This window comes from Hippocampus guttulatus, chromosome 2 (assembly GCF_054856545.1).
Source record: "Hippocampus guttulatus isolate MCC_2025c chromosome 2, RoL_Hgut_1.0, whole genome shotgun sequence".
Taxonomy (NCBI): domain Eukaryota; kingdom Metazoa; phylum Chordata; class Actinopteri; order Syngnathiformes; family Syngnathidae; genus Hippocampus; species Hippocampus guttulatus.
This window is the reverse complement of record NC_141262.1, coordinates 10,403,276-10,426,392: the sequence shown is the minus strand read 5'-3', so window position 1 is coordinate 10,426,392 and position 23,117 is coordinate 10,403,276. Positions and strand designations below refer to the sequence as shown.

The following is a 23,117-nucleotide window of genomic DNA, read 5'->3' as shown; positions in this document are numbered from 1 at the left end:
AACACATGAATGCTGTATACTGTGTGTGTGTGTGTGTGTTTATCAAAAAGCTTCCACTTGAGAGTTTTTTCGGCCTCTATTTACTCTATAGTCAATGTCGCATATTGAGTGCTGTTGTAACTGAGTTTACCGTGACAAGGTTAGCCTATTGATTTTTTTCCCCCCTCATTGCCTCATGTGGTACATTGGCGCACTGGTGCCTGTTACCAGCCAAGTCTCACTTGTGTTGCATAACTCAGCTCCTTAGTCACGTCTAGCAACAGGTTAAAAGTGATAGCGCGAACACACTGACAAATCAGTAACCATGGTGGAGCAACTGGGGTCTCGTGGTCATTCAGTAAATAGTAGGACCACATATGCATGTTGCACTTAAGTAGTACTGTCCCTAAATATTTTAATATCAGTCACCCTGCCCAGTAGTCTTCCACACATTTTGTTTTGTGCCTGTTTAGTGTAAATGATTCATTAGTTTACTTTTTCTTTTTAATTCAGAATTTCCATTCTAATATAAAAAGGTGAGCAAGCTACATACATCACAGAATGTTTTAGGAATGCCAATGTGTGCATATTTTTCATAGAAGTATGAGTAAACATGAGTCATAGACAGAAATCAGTTTTGCCCAGAGCTAACAGAGTACACCAGTCTGTTTTTGTATGACTACAGTGCCCTCCATAGACTTGATCTGTTCTTGACGCCAGCACTCGATTTGAATCTGTTCTGACACAATTGTTATTATGCAACACACACCAGATTTAATCTTAAACTGGAAAAGTTTGGAGAAACACTGTGTTTAAAAAGAATCCAACTAAATCATTATATAAAACAATATTGGCCTACAGTGAGGAACTTTGCTGTCAAATTTAAACACTCAAAAAGTGCTATTCTTCCCTCTATTTCAGGGGTGGCCAACCCGCGGCTCGTGAGCCGCATGCGGCTCTTTGGCTGGTTCAATGCGGCTCCCGGGCTTTCACACGACAAGCGTTGAAAAAGCCTCTACAGTGGCGATGCCATTCAAACAAAGGCGCTAAATAGACGAACGTACTATGTCAGCCTATCATCAATCCCGTTACTTGATTGACATAGAGGGCAACCAGTCAGATGACTGCTTATGCGCAAACAACGGCGCTAAACTAGTCAGCAAATTACCTCAGATTTTAAGGCAATGGTGCCCAATAGTCGATCGCAATCGACCAGGAGCCAGCAAACTGGTCCCAAGTCGACCGCAAGGGGTGGGAGGAGGAAATGGGTGGGAAAAAAAGATTTGTTTGTTTGTGTCTTTAGCTTTCGTTCATTTTCAGCCCGTTCCAACTGTTGCTCATCGTGGCGTGCGTGCATATGTGCGCGAGTGCACGGGAGGGCGTGCGTGTGCGCGTGCGTGTGCGCGTGTGTGTGTGTGTGTGTGTGTGTGTGTGTGCGCGCGCATGTGTGTGCGCGCGCGTGTGTGTGCGTGCGTGTGTGTGCGTGTGTGGATGTGTGTGCGTGTGTGTGCGTGTGTGTGTGTGTGTATGCTTACATGTGCGCGATGGGTCGCTTCAAAAGTCGATCTTTAGGCAAAAAAGTGTGCACGCGTGTGTGTGTGTGTGTGTACGTGTACGCGCGAGCAAGCAAAGAAGGGTATGATGTGGCTCTTTGCAGTAACACAGTCAAAAAATTGGCTCTTAGCCTCTGACTGGTTGGCCACCCGTGCTCTATTTGTTCAGATATAGAATAGAAAATAATGGAAATTTAATTAGTCAGTTGCAGGGTCTGACTGTCATAATTTTTTTTAACATTTATAACCACCATACAAATGTAATAACAAATTAACAGATGTATAATGAAACTTGAAGGACAGTACCTTTGCATCCTCACACTTTTAACTGTGATATGTGACAATCATGTGGATGGAGGATTACAACGTGATATTTGACCATAGAGTGTTGGATCAACTCGCCAGAGTTTACAAAGAAAAAAAAAGCTGTGTGACAGTTCCAACCAACCAACCAACCAGCCCACCATGCTTCTACATGAAAAGTACTTTAAAATTTGGCTGTGTTGTATTGTATGCAACATGGAGCATGTGGCTCATCTCCACAAGAAGTGGCACCCTCTTGTCAAGCATAAAATCTTGCCAGTATGTGCCTTCAAACAACAGTGCAATCACTTCCTGGGGGAACAACCTCAGCAAAAGCCTAATTTAACGGAATGACTCAACAAGTCCTAGTGAGAAGGTCTCGAGAAAATGTAGTTATCTACCTCTGTCTTGATGGATATATTTTTTCAATTCTCAAACCACACTCACTGCTCTGTGAGGCTTGAGCTGATGTTGTGTATTTGGTGCATTTCAGTTGCTGAGTCTTAAAAGAACAACGCCGTTTTAAAGATGGGACATTAAGGCTAAACAATTAGATGAAATTTACATGTGATTTCAAATTTTGTCTTAACACAATCATAAAAACAATAATAATAAAAAAAAAGATTGTAGAAACGAAAGGAAAAAAATACAGTATGGGCTGCTACTCGCAGTTCCGAGTTTCCTGAGTGCAACATACTTATAGCTGCTCTGCCATTGGCAGTTCCTGAGCATCATCCTGGTATCCCATTTGCTAAGAGGGACCTCTACCGTATGAGTCTGTGTGTTTAGATGGATATATATGTGTCTATGCAGCGTCCTCATCATTCGCCCCTCGGGCCATGAGGCGTTCCGATAGTTTTACGTAAATGTGAATCACCCAGAAAAAGTGTTCACCAGTCAGGCGATAGCTCACTATGCTGATGTTTGCCTTGGACATTTATGGATTGTTAAAAGCCGACAAAAGCAAACATCCTCGGATCAGTTCTTTACAAAATGCCAGGCAAAAACTACTTCTGAGAGAGAACATGAACTAAAAAGGGGAAAAAAACAATGAGGACACAGTTAAAAGTTAAATGATCATCATTTTTATGCTTTACTCTATTTTTTGTTTAATACATTATACACAACTCTCATTTATTGTGCAATAATCTAATTCTAACATGTATTTGTTATACATATTTTCATGCATTTTTATGCTTTAGAAAACATTTAGGTATGTCTGAATTTTGGGGGGTGGGGGTCGGGGGGTTGGAACAGATTAGGGCATTTACCGTATTTTCACGACCATTCGACGCACCGTATGGTTGGGCGCAGTCTCATTAATGGGTGCTATTTCTGTATTTTACACATAGACAAAACGCACTGTATTATTGGGCGCGATTTTAAAGTGGTAAAACATACGCCAGTTTAAACATACGGCATGCATGCGCGCACGCTAAAAACACGTTAGCTTGTAGCATACGGTAGCATGCCAAGACATACAGATACAAGCTAAAAACACGTTTTTAAAAAGGCAACGAAGCAAAACGGAGTTCCGTTGTATTTTATTTAGCCATCGTACAATGTACTCACGTTTTTCGATCAATCATCACCCAGAAATCCATCAAACTCCTCATCCTCTGCATCAGAATTGAACAATTGTGCAAGTACCGGTAATCCATCAAAAACGCCGTGTTCCCTTTCGTTGTCAGTCACTCTCATTGCCATGTGGCTCCACAGAAATGATGCCGGCTTTGCCAAAAACTCGAACAACAGTGCAAGCAGACACGTTCGTCCAAGCAGCCACAATCCATTCGCAAATTGTGGCGTAACTCGCCCGGCGCTGCCTCTCACTCTTTGTAAAGTTGTGTTTGCCATCGATCATTCATTGTTCCCATGCCGCTCGCAACTTTACTTTGAACGCCCGGTTGATGCCGATGTCCAGCGGTTGGAGTTCTTTAGTCAAGCCTCCGGTAATAACGGCAAGCTCAGAGTTCATTTGCTTGACTTGGTTTTTCACCGCTGCTGTGAGATGGGCACGCATGCCAAAAGCATAACCGATGGCTTGAAGTTTGAACTGAGCTTCGTAGGCGTGTCTCTTTGTAGAATTTATTTTCGGGGGTTCTTAGAAACCAAAACCGAAGTTGTTTTGCAACAATGCACATAGCCACACTCTATACAGGTGTTGGTACCTGCTTGTAGCGTCGCTTTAGCGTCCACTTACACGCCCACCCTTCACTCATTGGCGGCCTGCTTCCCCGCATGCCTGTCACTCACGTCTGCCTTTTCTCTCTCTTTCTCTCCATATATGTATATATACACGCCCACCCTTCACTGATTGGCCGACTTCTTTGCCGCATGCCTGTCCACAGTCACTTCCGCCTTTTCTCTATATAAACAGCGTGTCGGCTTTCAGTCAGGTTTTGGAACTCAGCGCATAGACAAGACGCTCCGCCTCATAAGGCGTCCTGTCCATTTTGGAGAAAATTTTAGACTTTTAATGGCGCCTTATAGTCGTGAAAATACGGTACATGGAAAACACGTCTTGACTTACAAAATTTTCTAGTTAAGAAATTTCTTCCAGAACCAATTAATTTCATAAGTAGAGGTACCACTGTAATTGAATTGTAGCCCCTGAATCATAATTGAATCGTAAAGTGCCTCAAGATTCCCAACCCTATTAATTGAATGCAAAATATTGAAATCAATAAATAATCATGTTCATCGCAATTTCACTATCAGTCCAAATAATCTGGATTCTTTTTCACACTATTGGGCAGCATTACGGAATACAGTTTTGCTGATAGAAATGGAAGAATATATGGAGAGGAGGAAAGTCCAGCCTCCTATTTTCTTTTTCAAGCTCTACTCGCATTTTAACAGCATGAGCACATTCTAACATGCTTAGTGTCTAATTTCTGTTCCCTCATCCGACTTTTTTACTCGCAGAATAGGATGCATACTACAGATCATCATTAGTTTGATGTATTAGGCTGTCAAGCTTGCAGCAGCATCTAAGGGTGCTCTTTATAGGGTAGATAAATATTGAATGGCCATTTATGTTTTAATTACGGTAGGTCTGCCTTGTTCCTGCGTTATTATTCGACAAAGGTCAACAAGGTGGGGAAAAGGGCATTTGCTTTGGTTTATGCTGATCCTGTGTACCTTATCAATGTAAACGTATCTTGAGATATAAATGTTGAAACTGCAAAAGAAGAAATGTGATTCGGTGCCAGCCTCCAGCGAAAAAGTAGGGATGCCTGATAAGTGTCAGACAGATAATTCGACTGATATGGGGCCTGGCATGTCACATTCATCGGTCCGATATTACACAAAATTAGAGCTATATTAAAAACTGCCTCAAATCCAAAAATGTTGGTCTGGTTCCTGTCACTTAAAGCGCGGGGCCTCTGCTGCATGATGTCGGAAGTCATTTGGTGCCGCTGCACACTGCATTTCATTTCCCCACTCGACTTTATTGGTGCGTGCGACTTAAGAAGTAACAGTGCTTGTCGGAGTGCACCTGTCTATAAATGAAGGAGGAAAAAAACTAAGCCTTTGGCTGGCTTTAGTTTGGCCAGAGCATCTTATTTGACAGGTTTTGTTTCCTTAAACGTCACAAGACCTTGTAGCATTTAAAAATGTCTGGCACAACTTGGAATTTGTTGTGTCCAACCTCTGAACAAAACTTTCCAAACTATTAATAGGTAAGCATCAGAGCTTTTGAGATTGCTTCATGTCATGACGTGACAAGAACTTCGAAAGTAGAAAAACATGCAACTCAGCGTTGTCACTGATCTGAGTTTTTTGTCATCCTCCGATCTCGCAAAATTAGGAGCAGGCGTGAGTAAAAATGTTTTTTTTCTTTTAAACTGCAACAGCAGTTGTATTGACGTATAAAAACGTTATTGGTATCAGTTTAGAGAAGCAGGAAGCTATTGGTTATCATATTGGTGGGAAAAATAAAATATCGTTATCCTGCATCCCGACGATGATGATGAAATAGCTCAGAGAGTAATTTCTACCTGCACTTGAATTTTCCTCATTTGCCATTAACTGTAAGGTGTTTGTTTATATTCTAAAGCACATTTAGCGTGCTTTTCTGTTCAATTGTAATTTGGCGTTATGGTACTCAGGGCACTTTTTTTTTTTGGGCACTGAACTATTTTATCTGGGTGTTAAAATTGTCTCTTTCAGCCTTACTTGATCTCAACATAGGCAACGAAATGGCCTCTCAATGATTGCAATTGTTTGGTCACACATTCAATGTTATCCAGACAGTTGACAGTTTCATCTGAGCTCATCCGCGTACTGGATCAACATTGTTTTGCTGAACAATACTTACACTGAATCTGTACTAGTGGACATTGTGCCACTTAGCTACAATAAACACAAAATGTATATGATCTTGGTATTATTTCTTACAATTTCCAAGGGAAATGGTTAATTGCAGAAGCATGTGTCACAAACCCATGTGGTTGTAGTGGTTATGAAAAGCCTACACAAGTATGCAAATGCTGTTTTTTCTCTGTAATGTAAAAGAAATGAGACCAAGAGAAATCATTTCACAAACTTTTCCACCATTAATGTGACCCATAAACCGACACAACTCAATCTTTTACAGAGGAAAATTAAAAGAAGCAACTGAGGTAATGTGGTTGCACAAGTGTGTAAACCCGCTAATAATGATGTAGCTGTGTGCAGATTTAACCAATCACATTCAAACTCAAGTTAAATGGGTGTCCGCACACACATGCTCCCATTCTAAGTGCCACTGATCAACCCCAAATAAGGTTAAGTTGTTCGAGTAGGCTTTTCCTCTCATTTTCCTAGTCACGTGTGTGTGTGTGTGTGTGTGTGTGTGTGTGTGTGTGTGTGTGTGTGTGTGTGTGTGTGTGTGTGTGTGTGCGTGAAGTATTTTTTGCAGGTAAAGTATCGAAGTCAAAATTTTGGTATCGTGGTGACACTAGTTGGTGCATTTTCCCCACTGTAAATTTGAAATGTCTTGTTTTTGATTATCGGGATAAAAAAAAAATTGTCTTTTTAATCCGAAGTATCGAATCAACAAAGTCATCAACATAATTGATTATTATTGCACTCCTAGTATGTTCTAATACGTCACATGGCCTCGGTGGCTCTACTTGTTGCTGTCCTGGTAAGTTGCGCATTCCATCTGTTATACCTGCCACAATAAGTAATAATAATAAGTCTGAAGTCAGACTTTTGACTTCAGTTAGGCATGCCTTTATTTGTAAGAAAAAGCAATACATACACGCAAACTGTACTGAGAGTATGCTTATTTATGGGCATATTAAAACCCCAGTACTTGTTCATGCTAGTAGTGTTAAGAATACTCTTGTGTGCATGTGGACCTGCAGGCATATGCGATATGAGGGCTCTCTCAGGAAGTTGTGCAAAAATAGCAAACAGGATACATTCTTATTCTTCCCCATTATTGAATACGCTTATCTCTCCCCACTTGCTCCCTTGTGCAAGGAGGTAGTAGCAGGCAGCTAATAAATATGCTTACACTGCGCTCTCAAAATCCTGGAGGTCAGAATTCTTTAGCGGTCTGGGTGATGTTAAAATCTCAGTGAAGTTTTATGACTTGACCCAGGACAGGTTTGGAACGTTCTGGATCACGTTCCTTAACCTTACACCATAACTTAATTTACATGCACTGCAATTGATTGAAACAAGACAATGGTTTTCTTTTTCAAAAAACATTAAAAATAATACAGACAATATTGAGGTTAGCATGTTGATTTGGCCCTCGTCAAGTGTTTCAGTTTCTCAGGTAACCCCTTTGCAAAATTAATTGCCCACCCCTTCAATAAATGTCTCGCCAAATGCAAAAGGTTGGTCAGTGCAACAATGCAATGTTTATTGGTGACAGTTAGTAAGGTTGTCAGGCTTCTTGTTGAATGAATGAATGACTGGTTTATTTCAGTTGTTTACACGGCACAGAAAAAGGAAATAAAAAGATCGTTATACACTGTAAATATCGAAACATCTGCAGTGTAATGCTGAGAGTGTGGGGATGTCTGTTGACTGTGTCAGAGCAGGGACTGAAGTGTTGTCGGACATCTTCAGCTGTCTTCAAGCTTGTGTTACTGACAGAATCACACAACCTATCTTTCACAAAGCCTGGGAGCTTAGTGATTTCTACCTGAAGTCAGCAGTGCTTTCCAAAGTTTGGTTTGGAGAAAATCCAAAGAATGTCTGCAAATGTTCACTCTTTTATTAGCCGATTTTTTTTCCTTCTGTTTGTTTTATGTTGTTTGTTTATCTTAGATTATGTTTTCATTTAGTAATTTCAGTTAGGTGCTTTTTATTACTTTGTGTTTTCAATGTCTTCAACTTTTGTTTATAAATGCTTTTAAATGTTGGACTTTTAATTATGTAAAGCACATTGAGTTACCTTGTAGTAGTAGTAGTAGTAGATTTTATTTATAAGCGCCTTTCAAGACACCCAAGGACACTTTACAATAACAAAAAACACAAAACAATACGGGTTGAGCAGCGGCAGCCAAAATGCGCTATAAACATAAAGCTGCCTTTCGTTTCCTGAAGAATGGATTGATATACAGTATATCAACATTTTTGAGGCGCCATTTTTTTCTACAGAAAAAAAAGCAGCTTTCTGTGTCAATTCCTACAGTTCAGTTTGGGTGTGGCTGCCTGAAACCGTTTCCCTCCATGTGACGTAATTCTGCTTACCACATTGCTATGGCAACATGGTAAGCAAAAGCAACTCACAGGGTTAGCTGGATTTTACACTGAATCACCAACACCATTTTATTCTCAACCGCCCTGCATCTCGGATTACAGCAGTAGACCTTCAGAGCAAGATGACAATTTTGTGTTGCTAAAATTCAACCTCTGAAACAGTTTTTTTAAATTAGCCCCACATCTTGGGTGTATCTTGGGTATATGGTGGGCATACTTGAATGTTACTTGAAGCACCGTGTTGTGTTTATCTTAATGCTCTGCACTTGACTGCATTCCTTGAAAAGTGGTTTTCCTACCAGATACAGTGCCCTCTGTAATTATTGTCATCCCTGGTGAACATGTTAAAAAACTTTAAAAATCAATTTTTGTTGCAGAAGCTAGCTCTCATACTGAAAATTGTAGGAACGTTTCAGACACCAAATCAAGCTAAACAGAAGAGAACAGAGGAGAGGACCCAGGTCGCTTGAGGATTTTGAGATATTGTGCAAAAAGAATGGTCGAAGATCACAATTTTGCAGGAGAAGATTAGGCGCTCTTTTGTTTAAAAGGGGTTTATACAAGGTATTAACATCAGGTGTGTTAATAATTGTGTCACACATGATTTGATGTAAAATAGTTATTTCTTAACATGGAATTTTTTCCGCCTCTAAATAGTATGTAAATCTTTTTTACTTTGGACCTCGATTATTATTATTATTATTAAAAAAAAAGTATATATACAGAATATATATGAGAAGCTAAAGAATCCATTTTAATTGGGGTTGCCATTAATCATGGAGGGCAGTGTATTGAAATGGAGGTTATTTTTCAGCTTGATTTTTTTTCCTCCATTTTATTTGAGTAATATTTTTCCCTATTTTATTGTGCAGTCTGTATAACACATTTTTAAATGAACATAGAAAAAAATCCCATAACATTGCCTTTAATTTCATGTAATTTTAAGTAAAAATGCTCTAATGGGATAAACTAAATTTCCTGTATCAGTATTTACATTTTTGTCCATATCACACACTTAACATACGTAATAAGCTGTACAAATTCTTGGATGTTGTGTTTTACAACGTCAAGCTCTGTTTTATGTACTCGTACACGTTTTCGTGGACATTCCTTGATTTGGGTACATTTCACAAACCAATTTTATTGATAATCGAAATGTCTTAATCATTCAGTCAAACTGGGGACATATGAGGTCACGTCTTTCCACTTGGAGGGCGTTCTGGCCAATGAGGACTCAAGATGAAAATTTGTATGTGCAGCCTGACATCTTGTGGACATGATCAGCTATTACGCGCACATTCACAAAACACAATCACAGCTCTACTTCTACCGTTAAGACACTTTGTAATCCAATTTATCTGCATAATTGCCACTCTAAGACTCTCTTTGCTGTGATATCAATTTATTACTTAATATTCATCAATGCTTTGATTAGAATTTAACAATAGTATAACATTGCCACAATGTCCCCACCTGTCCATCAGTGAATGCCTTAAATTATTGTCGAGTTCTTTGCTTGTCAACACTTAATTCTGTCAAATCGGTTTTCTCCCTTCTCACGCTCAAAATGCCTCCCTTGTTGTCATGGTTTCCTTCTGACATCAGTTTCATGTTATCCTTTTTTATGACAATCGCTTCCTCCCTTTTGCTCATTCTTCATCCGTAGAAACTGAAACGTCTGATTCCAGATGAGGTAGGTTTTGTAACTGCCTGCCACCAACACTAGTCTGCTTGCCTCATTCACCTTGTCATCTTTAAATCAGCAAACTCACCTTGCCACTCTTTGTTTGTCACAATCTAATCCACCCTAACACACATACATATTTGTTGTTGAGTGCACTCAAGTTGGGTGTGCATGTTTTTGGAGATGCACCTTAACTACTGCGAAGTTTATACAACTAATTTCCGATTTGGCAGTCAGCATTGCATACACTGTGTGCACCCAAGGGAAATTAGTAGTTGTTTAATAACAATTCCTTTGCACCTGCATGTTCCGTCAACTTGTTGACTTTGTTTGGCAGTTTGTTGTGATAAATATTTTAAATAATCCCTAATCAATACTAGGAAATTGCTGAAATGAGGTTTCCATTGATGTACAAAACATCCTAAAAAACAAACTTACTCAATGATTTTTCGGTCATTTTCTGACCACGAATTGATTAGGGATTGCTTGCTGCCTGTTTCCTTTTTGTAGCTTTTCATTCTCAACTCCCCAGTCTAACTTATGCCATGTTGCCTGCAAATCTAGTTGGAACGTTTTACCAGCATGAGGATAAAGAAGGACAAGGAGAAGCTCAGCCATGTGCCAGGTCAGCGTCATTCTGCAGCCGCCAACTATGAAATCAACGTGCCTAGTGCCATGCTGCACGACCATACAGATGAATACGTCCTCGAACTTTTTGAACAGATGCTGGTGAGAAAGCCATTTCACTCTCCGTCTACTGTAGCAGCATATGGTGTTTCAGAGACGTGATCGCTATCGAATAAAGACCCTTCTATCTTTTAACACCTTTCATAGTAGTAAGTGAACCTGAATGTTTGAAAAGCAGATCGTGTTTGTTGCCTGCTCAAGTTTATGGATTTTTCATCATAACCAATGGCATCAATCTTGTTTGTGTTGTTTAGGTGGATATGAACCTGAATGAGGAGAAGCAGCAGCCTCTCAGGGAAAAAGACATCACAATTAAACGTGAAATGGTCTCTCAGTACCTGCACACCTCGAAAGCGGTCAGTAAAAAAATAAAATAAAATTCCAGCCTATTAAGTGACTCAGGACCCCTTGAGCATTAAAATTCAACAGAACTCGCCAAGTTTATCCTTTTATCTAATTTTGAGACATGATTTCTGTGATTAACTCGGATTTCTTGACTTTGTTCAGCAGCTGTAAACAAGTCCAGACACTTACTTAGCAGCTACGCCAAGTAGCTTACACTACTACTCGTCCCGGTGCCGACAGACCACAATTATTATTTTGTCCTTCGTTATTTGTCCACTTGTTACCTAGCAATTATGTGACTTAGTAAGCACATCCTCCAAACTGATTAGCTCCTATGTGACTGTACAGATTTGGAAACTATGTTAAATTTAGTGGTCGTGTTGCTAGAATTGCTCAACTCACGTTTGAGACGACCACAGAATATCTCGTATCCTTGTTTAGCAAACGTTTTGTGCTTCTGTCAGCAACGGAACTATTTCTCTTTTAGTTGAAACAAGGTGCCTCCCTGCTGGTTGCATTTGGGATTGGCCGAATGTGCGTGGCTGGAAGTCACCTAACTTACGCTGAGTGATGACAGCTGTTTAAAATTAAAGAGATGTTCAAATTAAATCCATGACACACAAGCTGTTGTTAGTTCTTTTTTGTACATATAAAATTGTTTTTAGACTTTTTACCCGTCCCAAAAAAAAAAAAACTACACGAAAGCGATTACTTTGTGATTAGATGGTCGAGGAGGCAGAGACGGAATTTCCGCCTCCCGGTGCAAAGTCTTTCCCGTTCGACACGAGTCAAGGCTAAAAATAAGTGAGCTTTCAAGCTTACCTGTACACTGTGGCAGCACTGAATAACCCTGGAGTGAATGAGGTTGTGTTTTCGAAAATGTCTTATTTGCGGATCCTGTCAATTAAATCATTGCTAGGTCATACCACAGTCGATCACTGAACTTGCAAAGTCTAGCCCAATGCAGTCCTCAGTCGCCCTATTGTGGTCGCACTATATCGTAGCTTTTTAAATTGTGCATTTCTAATTTCATATTGGGGATTTTTCCTCATATTGCGAGGACTTATGGTGATCATTTTTTCACATGGACCACTGTTACTACTGTATAGAGTCGCGTAGCAATAAGCGCCAGGCAGGACAAAAGCGTGCATACAAGAGGTAGAATGTCCAAAGGGTGGAATCACTTCACACTTAAAAACAAAACACAAAAAAAAAGTAGAGTGCAACGTGTCTACTGTAAATCAGAACTGGCTTACACAACTGCACATCTCCAGTAAACTAAACATTATTAGCTAATTTAATGGAGCCTGCCACCGCTAGTACTTAGAATTAATTGTTGTCCATCCAAAGGTGGTCAAGGATAGACACAGCCGCTGGTGCACTTTCATAAATTAAACATGAAACAAGTATGCTCATACACTAGCTGAGCTGATAACAGCCGCTACACTCTCTTTTAAAGTCAAAGTCACCTACACAACAGTGTAGAACGTAAGGAAGGTCAGCAAGTGGATAAAACTAATACCCCCACCTCACATACAATTTTTTGTGTTGATATTATGTCAAATCTATTTTTACACATTTCGTCTATAATTGATGGCATGATCGATATAATAATCTAATCTTAAAGTATTCGATTTCTGCAGCCCTAAGAGAAAGTGTATATTGTGTAAGAGCTCATTAGAATGTGGGGATGGTTATAAAGCTTTTAAATATACTGTATGTAAACAATAAAAGAAATATATGGTAGCTATTTCGCAGATTGCCCTGTGATTGGCTACTCGTTCAGGGTGTACCCCGCTTACCGCCCGAAGATTGATGGGAAATAGGCTCCAGCACATCAGCGACCCTCATGAGGGGGAACTGGTTCGGAAAATCAATGGATGGATGGATGGATGGCTGGCTGGCTGGCTGGCTGGATAATTCACCCTTTTTTTTATCTGTTGTGGGGAGGTTCTCGAGCATAACCCCTGAAATGAACAAGGTACTACTGGATAACCCCAGGCAAAAAATGCTGCAGTGTTGGAATTGCAAATGTATACCCATGAAGTCAGAAATATATATGGAATGCAATTTAACCATTATAGCTGTACAATATACTCCCTGCTGAGATCCAGAAGAACTTGCAGATCATAATGGTGCTCGGCTAATCTTTCTAACACCATAAAGCATTTACATGTCATTTATTGCTACAATTCCAATTTTTATTATTTATTTATTTAGGTCGAAAATCACAAAGTTATACACACTGGTCTCACTGCTTGTTTTGGTGTTGTTGGTTCATCAGGGCCAAGATCAGAAAGAAAGCTCTAAGTCAGCCATGATGTATATACAGGAGTTGAGGTCAGACTACCGGGACTCACAGCTACTGAGCTGTCTGGAATCTCTACGGGTCTCGCTCAATAACAACCCTGTCAGGTGATGCACCCATCTATACTCTTTGTGTCGATAGCCATAGTCATTAAAATAAATTTTAAAAAACCACATCATATAAAACAAGAATACATTTTCCTAATGGAGTGGTTTTGTGTCTTGTAGTTGGGTGCAGAATTTCGGAGATGAAGGCCTGGCTCTTCTGTTGAACCTGCTCAGAAGACTGCAGGAAGAAAAAGACGAGTATCAGTAAGAAACTCAAACCACAGAGAGTGCAGTTGTTTATGCAAATGGTGTATTTATTAATATGTCATCCTCCTAGAATGATGGGAGTGAAATGTCAACATGAGATCATACGCTGTCTGAAAGCCTTCATGAACAACAAGGTAAGACTGTTTTATTACCTCCTTTAAAATACACAATCCTTGTTGTCGGGGGTGGCCTTGAAAAGCAAAGCTAATGTCATAAAAGTTTGCATTTGCAAAGAAACATTATGGGACAAGTAACCGCTCTTGTCTCCCAGGTGTTGTTTGGCAATTATTCCACCAGAGGGTGGGATTATTCCAAAGGTAAAAACAACGATTGGCTCAACATTGTAGTGCTGTGGTTCTCAAATCTCAAAAATACTTGACACTTGTGGTAACATCATGATAGATAGACCATCAAAAATGAAGCTGAGGTTATTTGTCCCGTGTTATGTATTTATTGTTACACCATTTGAACATTTACCCATCACGGCAGTCATAACAGTACGCTCTCTTTGACGATGCAATGTTGAATGAACAACCATGCCGTTTTTGGAGTTTCCTGAAAAGTGATGATTTTGCAGGTATGAGGATTCACCAGCCATATGCAAATTAGTTGACTTCACGACTATTCAGCTATCCACTGTGTGATCATCTTAACCTCGCTAATCCCGTATGTTCTCTCCTTCCCTTTAGTACGGTTTAAAATCCATGCTGGAGTCGGACGAGGGAATTCCTCTGCTGGTCAGGGCCATTGACCCAAGGGTGCCTCATATGATGGTTGATGCTGTCAAGCTGCTCTCTGCCATCTCCATATTGGAACACTCAGACAATCTGTAAGACATTTGCATTGTTGGAAACGAATGGGCTTGTGATGTTCAGCGTGAACAGTTTGGAATCTTAAATTGTTTGCCAACACAAAAATGTCACCTTTTCAAAACACTCGATGCATGTAATCACAGAAAACAACAAAGTGCTCAGTGCTTATTTTTCTGCAGTCATGAGCGTGTTCTAGAAGCCATCACAGAGGAGGCAGAGAAACGGGACATTGAAAGATTCCAGCCTCTCCTGGCTGGCATGAAAAGTTCCAGCATCACCCTGAAGGTAGAAAACGTACACGATGGATAGCAAATCTTGACACCATAATACACCTGCTGTGTTCCACTTTGTGTGTTTTTGAAATGGTTATCAACGGTTTATCTCACCATTTTTTTTTTCCTTTTCAGGGTGGATGCATGCAGCTAATCAATGCACTGATCAGTCGGGGAGAGGAGTTGGACTTCAGGATCCATATTCGCTCTGAACTTCTAAGATTAGGACTGAGAGACTGCCTTCAGGTAGAGAAAATACAATACATTTTTAACATTCACATTTGCATGACCCTGTGGCTTTACTGATGCTGCCCAAGTTAAAAGTTCATATGTTGTGGTAAACAAATGTTGAAATAAAATGTTTGAGTTTACTTCCATTTCTGTCTTTACAGGAGGTGAGGACAATAGAAAATGAAGAGCTCAGGGTGCAACTGACAGTCTTTGATGAGCAGGCCGAAGATGACTCAGAGGACCTTAAATCGCGCCTCGATGACATCCGCATTGAGATGGAATATCCTTTTTGGTTGAAATGGTGTCAGACCTTACTAACAAAAGAAGATAATTTAATGCATGTGGTAATTATACTGTCCATAATGTTTTTTAGTTTGAAAGTGTACAAAATCACTTTGCCTACTCTCAAGATTACCTGTCTCTGAGTCATTTCAAATGAACACTGTGCTCAAAGATGCAGAGTAGGGCTGCCACGATTAGCCGACTAGTCATGACAACGTCAACGATCAATATTGTAGACAATAAATTTTAGTTGACGAGTTGTTTATGTATTTATTTGTTTGCCACTTTGTTTTTCTGGCGAAACTGGCTCGTCTCCCGCTTCTCCCGCTGGCTGGATGCGTTTCTGTGATGCACATGCGCAGTCATGGTAATCCGGGTCATCTGTGATGTAAACGGAAGCATTGTGGACAATGCAATTTCATGACTTGGCCCATGTTAGCAGCAGAATCCGAAAGTTAGGGTGCACGTCACACCAAGTACTTGATACGATGCAAACCTGCCTTTCATAGCAGCACGGCGGTGATGAACAAGCATCTCAAAAGGAAGCACGTTGTGGCTGAAGCCTAATTTCATTTCTGAGATACAGACTGTCCTGATTGAAGGCTAACATTAACACACACATGTGTTTGATGAAACACGATGTCCTGTTGCACGCTAACATACTGTTGCGTCTACTGTGGATTACGGAGGCATTAGTCAGTGATGCTCGATCATCTAAAACGGAAGCAAGCTGTGGCTGATGGCTGATTTCAGTTCTGACATGTGTCTGTAAGCTAACTGGAGTTAGCACACACATATGTGTGTGTTTGATGTAACGTTGTAACATAAAGTCCTGTTTGGTCCGCCAACATTATTTTCGTGTCTACTATAGATTACAGAGGCATGAGTCAGTGAGCTCAGGTTTGTTAACAACCAAAACAAAGTTTTTATATGCCAGTGGTTGCCATCAAAGCAGGAAGTGAACACATGGTTGAATGTTGCATTCATGAGCTGCAAAATCAGACCACTCTGACCATGACATATTTTCCACAGGCCCTCAACGGCAACACATAACAATAAAATGCAAAACTGAGTTCATTACAATATTCTAATTTGTAGTAATTAACAAAAAAAAAAGTTCCTCCTCATTCATATTTTTTCATCCCAGGTGCTTTGCACATTTTGATTGTGTAGATCAATTTACTACTCTAAATTACCGGTATGCGTACTTGCGAAGGAAAAGAAAACGTTTTGACAAAATAAATAAAACCAAAAGTCAAAACCAACACAAGTGTGTTTTAGTTTTCTGAAGAACAGCACATTTCAAGTATTTCTTTTGGTATTTTTGGATAGTTTCATAGTATCAGTGTCACTCTGCATAGTTTACATTTACAGCAAAAAATAAAAATAAATTAAGGCCACAGTATCGCTTTCAGTTTAAGTTGATCCATCATTTCTGAACATATTAGGAACGCTGCTGCAAGCAGCAAAGTTTAAGCAAAATAAATTGTACATAGCTTAAAGAATTCAGTGTGTGTCACATCATGTTTGTCCACAAAGATATTTCGAATTCTGAGTGCCATTATATCAGTATTGTTGAATAGGCGTTTGACACATTTTCTCAAAAATGTCCGGAGTTTAAAGGGCTTTTTATACAACTTGCAGTTACAGTTTTCAACACCAGGTGTCTCAAAAGTCCACATTATTGTCACAATGACATCTGTAGCCCCCCCCCCCCCCCCCCCTCCCCAATTTTAGTTGTTCCTTATTGGACTGAATACCTGAACTGGAAATTAACCTTAAATCCTGCTGTATATTTTATGTTGCACACCATACACAGACAACCACATATGGTATATAAATGTAAACGCCATGAAGAGTCAAAATATTTTTTGGATGACAGATTGGACAAAGGCTTGTGTTTACTTATCATAGCAATTTTGGTGCAAATAGATCCACTTGCAAATTGAGCGCCTCACGTGACTATATGGACATTTTGCCTTAACTGAATTTGTTTTACTGATGTGAGGGAAGTGTTTGACATTCTGGTCAACACAGTGAAGGACTCCAAAGCTGAAAGCAACTTCCTCTCCCTGATGCAGCACCTCCTGCTGATCCGCAATGATTATTTGGCCAGGTAGTGCGCACGTATACACACACTTTACAGTCAGCGTATCAATGCATTTTTCCTTGGAGGAAACATCTGCATATCAAAGCTGTGATTTAGTGTTTGTGGTATTCTGTTTTTTACAATACAATACAGTACATCATCACAAACAACAACAAACAAACAAACAACAATATAGCGCTTTCACAACAGCTGCAACTGTAACAAAGCGCTTAACAAAACAGTTAACATGAAGTAAAATAATAAACACAACACAAAATAATAAACACAACACATAACATAAAACACGGACAGTTGTGCAATCCTAACCACTTTTCACGTTTTTTTTAAGCAAGAGTCTGGGTTTTGAAATTTTATTTTGAGTAAGAAGCTCTTATTTATTAATTTATTAATTACAGTTCCTATCAAGAGGTCCAGTATGAAACTTGGAATCGTGTTATGTGGTATTGATCTGAGTTTGGTTGCTGTGAAATAAGCAGAAAGAACCACCAGATAATAATCGATGCATCTCCCAACCACCTGCGGCTACGTATTTTTCTGTTATACTGCTGTTCTTTAACTCAGGATCAGTCTTTGTTTTTTTTTTAAATTTTTTTTTATGCTTTTGTTATTCAAAATAGCAACTGGACCATTTTTTTTTCATTCGTTTTTAAATAAATTGAAACCATTTCCCATGAGTTTCACATATTTGTTAGTAGTTTACAAGTGTTCATGACATTATTTTTTAAAATGCTGCATGAATTACATACAAGAATCAGACGACACTCATGTGGGTAAAAGGGGCAGTAAGCCGCAAGTTTGCAATATTCCATTCTTCTTCCAAAATAGTATAAAATCTTTATACCCTTCACTGGCTCATCAAAATGAATGTAATAAAAAAGCTATGAAAGTTTTCAGTGTGTTAATAATGATGAGAATTCAAAGAGTAAATAGTTTGATGGCTTGCATTCAAGCGTTCAGTGACTCATTCCACATTCATTCATACATATTAAACATTTATACAAACTTATTGGCAATGACACGCTGTCTCTCTCTCTCGCTCGCTCACACTTGTAAATGTCTGAAATTACATACCAGTTCGATTTTAATAGAAATGAGTGCCCATCAACCCTTATCTCCAGCAAAAGGATAATTCCTCTCTCTGTTTCTTTTGGAGCCGTAGCTATAAAAATGTAGAGGAAAGCAAGATATCATTATTGATTGACACAGCGGATGGAGCTTTATATTGCGTTGTGTGGTGCATCTGTGAACATATGTTAGCACGAATGGAAGAACTGTATTGTTCCATAGCAACACCAAAAACGACCATGCACACAAAGTTAGGCAGCTCTTCACATTTGTACATTTAAACTATGTTGTTGTGCGGAATGATGGTTGACTGGTTAGTGTGTTCACCACGAAAGTGCAGAGGTTTCAAAATTACACTAGGTGTCTCTCTCGCTCCACGCTTAAATTTTTGTTTTGCTGAAAACACACACACACACACGTTCTGTTGAAGTCTGGTGATTGAGTGGAGAATATGCTTTGCAAAAACATGGTAAAGAAAGGTAAGCAATGTAGGCAGAAGGAGTAAATAACATGGCTGCATGTAAGGTGGTCAAGGGATAAGAGCCTTCCAAAAAGTTTTGAGGTTGAGCTGAGTTGATGAGTCACAGTGCCATGCTTCTGTATCAACAAACACACACACACAGTCAAACGGTATACAAAAGAAAGTGAAACTGTCATGTCGTAGCACACTTCAAATCCCGGTAGAAGACAAAAATAAAAGACACAGTACGCCTTTGTACTTGCTCCTACCAACATTGTGTCTAAACTAGGCCATCGTGGGTTTATGAAAACCATAAATTGCAATAATTGTCATGAGACATAGCAAACTCATACCCCGTTTCTAGACACTTGTCTGCCCCTCCCATGTTAGTGTCTTTCTGTTTCTCCTAATTGTTTATTTGTCAATCTGTCACTCTTTCCCTCAGGCCTCAGTACTACAAGTTAATAGATGAGTGTATTGCTCAGATCGTGCTTCACAGGAATGGAGCAGACCCAGACTTTAAGTGCCGCAACATCAGGCTCAACATTGAAGGCTTAATTGGTGAGTTGTAAGAAAATGCACCACAAAACATGTGCTTCTCTCAACTACATTTATTTGGGATACTATTTTGATGGTGATGAAACGTTTTTGCATTAATCACTTGCATTGTCAGATGTGAAAGAAATTAAAATATGCAGCAATCTCATCCATGTTGAGTGCAAGGCTGATTTGCTCAAGACAACCTTCGTGTCTCTGAATGAAACATGTAGCACCTCAGGCAGACCACAGGGTCGCGCCCTACAGAATGTAATCCCGGCCTGTACCACTCATTCAGTGTAACTCCATACACATAAGACAAAACAATATAGAATAACTTGGTGTCTTGCAATATCATGTCCATGAGGATTCATTAGATTGCAACATCCAGTCGTCGTTGGTTTTGAAGTATTTCCTTTAAGATTCCTCTTGCACATCTCTGATGGTTTTTTGCAAAAGAAACAAAACCTTGTGCAACTCCACACTCACATAATTGTTCGAAAAGGCTGATGTACTGCTGTATTTATTTTTTACATTGAGTGGCACAGACTTTTTGATGTCTATTTTGGTGGTTTAAATTTTTTTTGAAGAGTCTTTTTGCTTGAGCTCGATCTATTCATGGCAACCCTGTGTAATATCCGGAAATGGTTGCCAGCCAATTGCACATCACATATAGAGTAACAGCCAATCACATCCACGCATATGGACAATTTTACATTTTCTGTTACGCTAACAGATATGTTTTTGGAGTGTGCAATGAATTCACAGTATCCGGAGAAAACACACACCCACACACACAAACGCACACAAGCACAGGCAGAGCATATGAACTCACTCGCTGGACAGCCAAAACCTCAGGACTGTGAAGCACCCATGCTAACCCAAATATACTGTGCTCCTCATTATTATAATTAGCCATATTTAACTAAAAACACGGGAGTGTCATAGTAGCATTGAATGAGTGTGTGATTGGCATATTTATTAAATTATAATTTATAAATGAAAAAAAAAATCCTTTCCCTAAATCCGAACTGGGTCACAGATTGAATATATCTGAGTTTTTGCAAACTCAGTCTGAATGGACAGTCGCAATAAATGTAATTGCAGTTATAACATAAACTATAAAGTGGACGTTAGTGGTGATCGAAGTAATTCAGCCATGCAGACGGTTCATTTATTATGCGCGGCAATGATGTAATGTCGTCTTTACTACATATCTTCATGAAATGAGTTAGAAAAGCCTTTGCTCTTTCCACCTTAAATATTTCCACCTCCTCCCACATCCCTCCTCTGTCGATATGAGATGATGGAAAGATTAGATTCTACACATTGGACCATATTTACTTCCATAAACACTATGTTGTGAGTGATGTCAACACTGCCTCTACGCATGCAGGTCACGTTGGGGGCGCATTTGACCTACACAACAGACAGACTTTAACATGTGAACAAATACCCTAATCAATTGGATTTTACACAAAACTTTTGTGTAACCTTCAGTCTGTACGTAGCCATAGACGGGTCGTTAATGTGCGATCAAGAAAAAAACCAAAACATCATAATCAACAAAATGAGCGTGGCAGTGAAGCAGGCAATGTCTCCAGAGTTCAATAGTCCTTTATGAGCAGGTCTCAGTTGTTCACAGGAGGAGGCTCTAATTACGTCTAAATGCCTGTATACACACACACACACACAGCCTTTCTGGCCCCCTTAAAGGCTGCTACAGTTATTATCAGTGGAAAGCAGACCAATTCTGCCCCACATGCATTATTTAGTGTTTTTCTTTGAACTCTGAAACTCAGCACAGTTCTCCCCTCCACCCCCCTTACATTCTATCTCTCTTCGTGCTCTCTATTCGAAGTTTGTCCCATTTAGCCTTGCCACCATGACAGAAAAATCCCTCCTCCATTATATGTCCAATAATCATATAAAAACGGATGACACAAATGCTGCTCGTGGGTTCCCATATTTTTGGGGCTATTCTGACAAAATATATTTCCCATTTTGCTCTGTCTTACTTGCGCCGAATTGACTTGAATGGTTTCTTTTTACCCACCAGCCATTCTGCCATTGCAGAAAAGCTTTCACATTATGTACTCCCCATTGCTTCACTTTGTGTGCATTTATATAATTTCCATCTCTATTTGTAGTTCTTCAAGTGTGTCCTGTCATTACTATCTGTTTCATCCAGCTGTCTCTGATCCAGTCTCTGGGGCATTCATCTTCATGTTAATTCGCCCTTTTACTGCACATGTTCAATACGTCCTTGAGCACTGAACCACCTGTCGACCCTGCAATTACACTGTTAGAGGACCCTACGAGTGACCCAGAGTCCTTTTCACTTTTTTTTTGGTTTTCAAATCGATTATTACTCAGACTTATCCATGTTCATTATGTCAGTTTAGGTTACCTTATAGTAATCTTACCAATCTTGCCTACAGACATTGTATGTCTGTTTTATAAATGTTAACTGACCGGTCACTCGTCGGCAAATTAGCACCTATTGTGTCTATACTGTAGTTTGCCTAACTCACCCCCCCCCCCCTTTTTTTTCTTCATTCATTCTGTTGGTATACAGACAACATGGTCGACCAAACCAAGGTGGAAACCAGTGAAGCCAAGGCGATTGAGCTTGAGAAGAAGGTACAATGCACACACATAAATTTGCTTTGCATACAAGCCTTTATAATCCTAAAGGCCCAGAAGATAATAGATTTCTCCCTCACCAATATTATGTCGCCAGATTTAATAACATTCTGTGTGGCCAGTATTTGACTGACATTGGCTGACAAATGAGGGGAAAAAAAGAGGAGGAACGGAAGATGATGAAAATAATGAGTGTGTGCGCGTACATGCACGCACGCTTGACAGCTATGAGACACAAAAATACACCTAAAGACTAGCATCACACACACTCTCGCATAAGGGACTAAATGCTTTAATTGCAGTGTGCTGTTGTTCTGTTTCCGTCCCAGTGACAGGATAATTGCAGAGGGAGCTGAAACTAGCCCTGACTGTCACACACTGGATCATATCAATACACTGCAAAAATTAACACACACACATCGCAGACATTTTTTTGTCATTGGCCACCCACACATATTAGCTCTAGATGTGTGTGATGGGGTAATTGCAGACGTTCTTTGGCAGGAATTAGGGATGAGGCTGTCAGGAAACTGACAGCCAGCGTAAAGAATCTGCTGCCTGCAAAGTCAACAGCTATGTCTGCTTATTTATTTGTGTATTTCTGTATTTGCAAAGCCTCCTCGAAGTTATACTTAATACACACTGATTCTTTAATGTTGACAATATTGACAGTTAAAACTGTTTGTAATATTTTTCTCATTCTATCCCCTTCCATTTTTCTGCTGAAGTCTCAGAAGTTAATGTGAGTGGGGATGGAACTAACTGCAGCACTCAGACCATTTGTGGTAGTACCCATTTATACCATCACATAAGGTCTTAAG

At 39.7% G+C, this 23,117-nt stretch overlaps 1 protein-coding gene across 3 annotated transcripts in view; it reads left to right on the top strand.

The window, feature by feature from the left end:
* LOC147208470 (protein diaphanous homolog 1-like) overlaps nucleotides 1-23,117 on the top strand; it is a 34,368-nt gene that overhangs the window by 1,053 nt on the left and 10,198 nt on the right. For 2 of the 3 annotated variants that reach the window (XM_086135903.1, XM_086135886.1), the window contains exons 2-14: nucleotides 10,210-10,236; nucleotides 10,792-10,956; nucleotides 11,169-11,270; nucleotides 13,544-13,674; nucleotides 13,795-13,878; nucleotides 13,952-14,015; nucleotides 14,571-14,710; nucleotides 14,873-14,978; nucleotides 15,101-15,211; nucleotides 15,358-15,476; nucleotides 17,478-17,594; nucleotides 19,559-19,674; nucleotides 22,229-22,293. In XM_086135903.1, the coding sequence (XP_085992029.1) occupies nucleotides 10,210-10,236; nucleotides 10,792-10,956; nucleotides 11,169-11,270; nucleotides 13,544-13,674; nucleotides 13,795-13,878; nucleotides 13,952-14,015; nucleotides 14,571-14,710; nucleotides 14,873-14,978; nucleotides 15,101-15,211; nucleotides 15,358-15,476; nucleotides 17,478-17,594; nucleotides 19,559-19,674; nucleotides 22,229-22,293 (1,347 nt within the window). The remainder of the gene's footprint in view (nucleotides 1-10,209; nucleotides 10,237-10,791; nucleotides 10,957-11,168; nucleotides 11,271-13,543; nucleotides 13,675-13,794; nucleotides 13,879-13,951; nucleotides 14,016-14,570; nucleotides 14,711-14,872; nucleotides 14,979-15,100; nucleotides 15,212-15,357; nucleotides 15,477-17,477; nucleotides 17,595-19,558; nucleotides 19,675-22,228; nucleotides 22,294-23,117) is intronic. The other variant, XM_086135893.1, reaches the window with a different exon arrangement.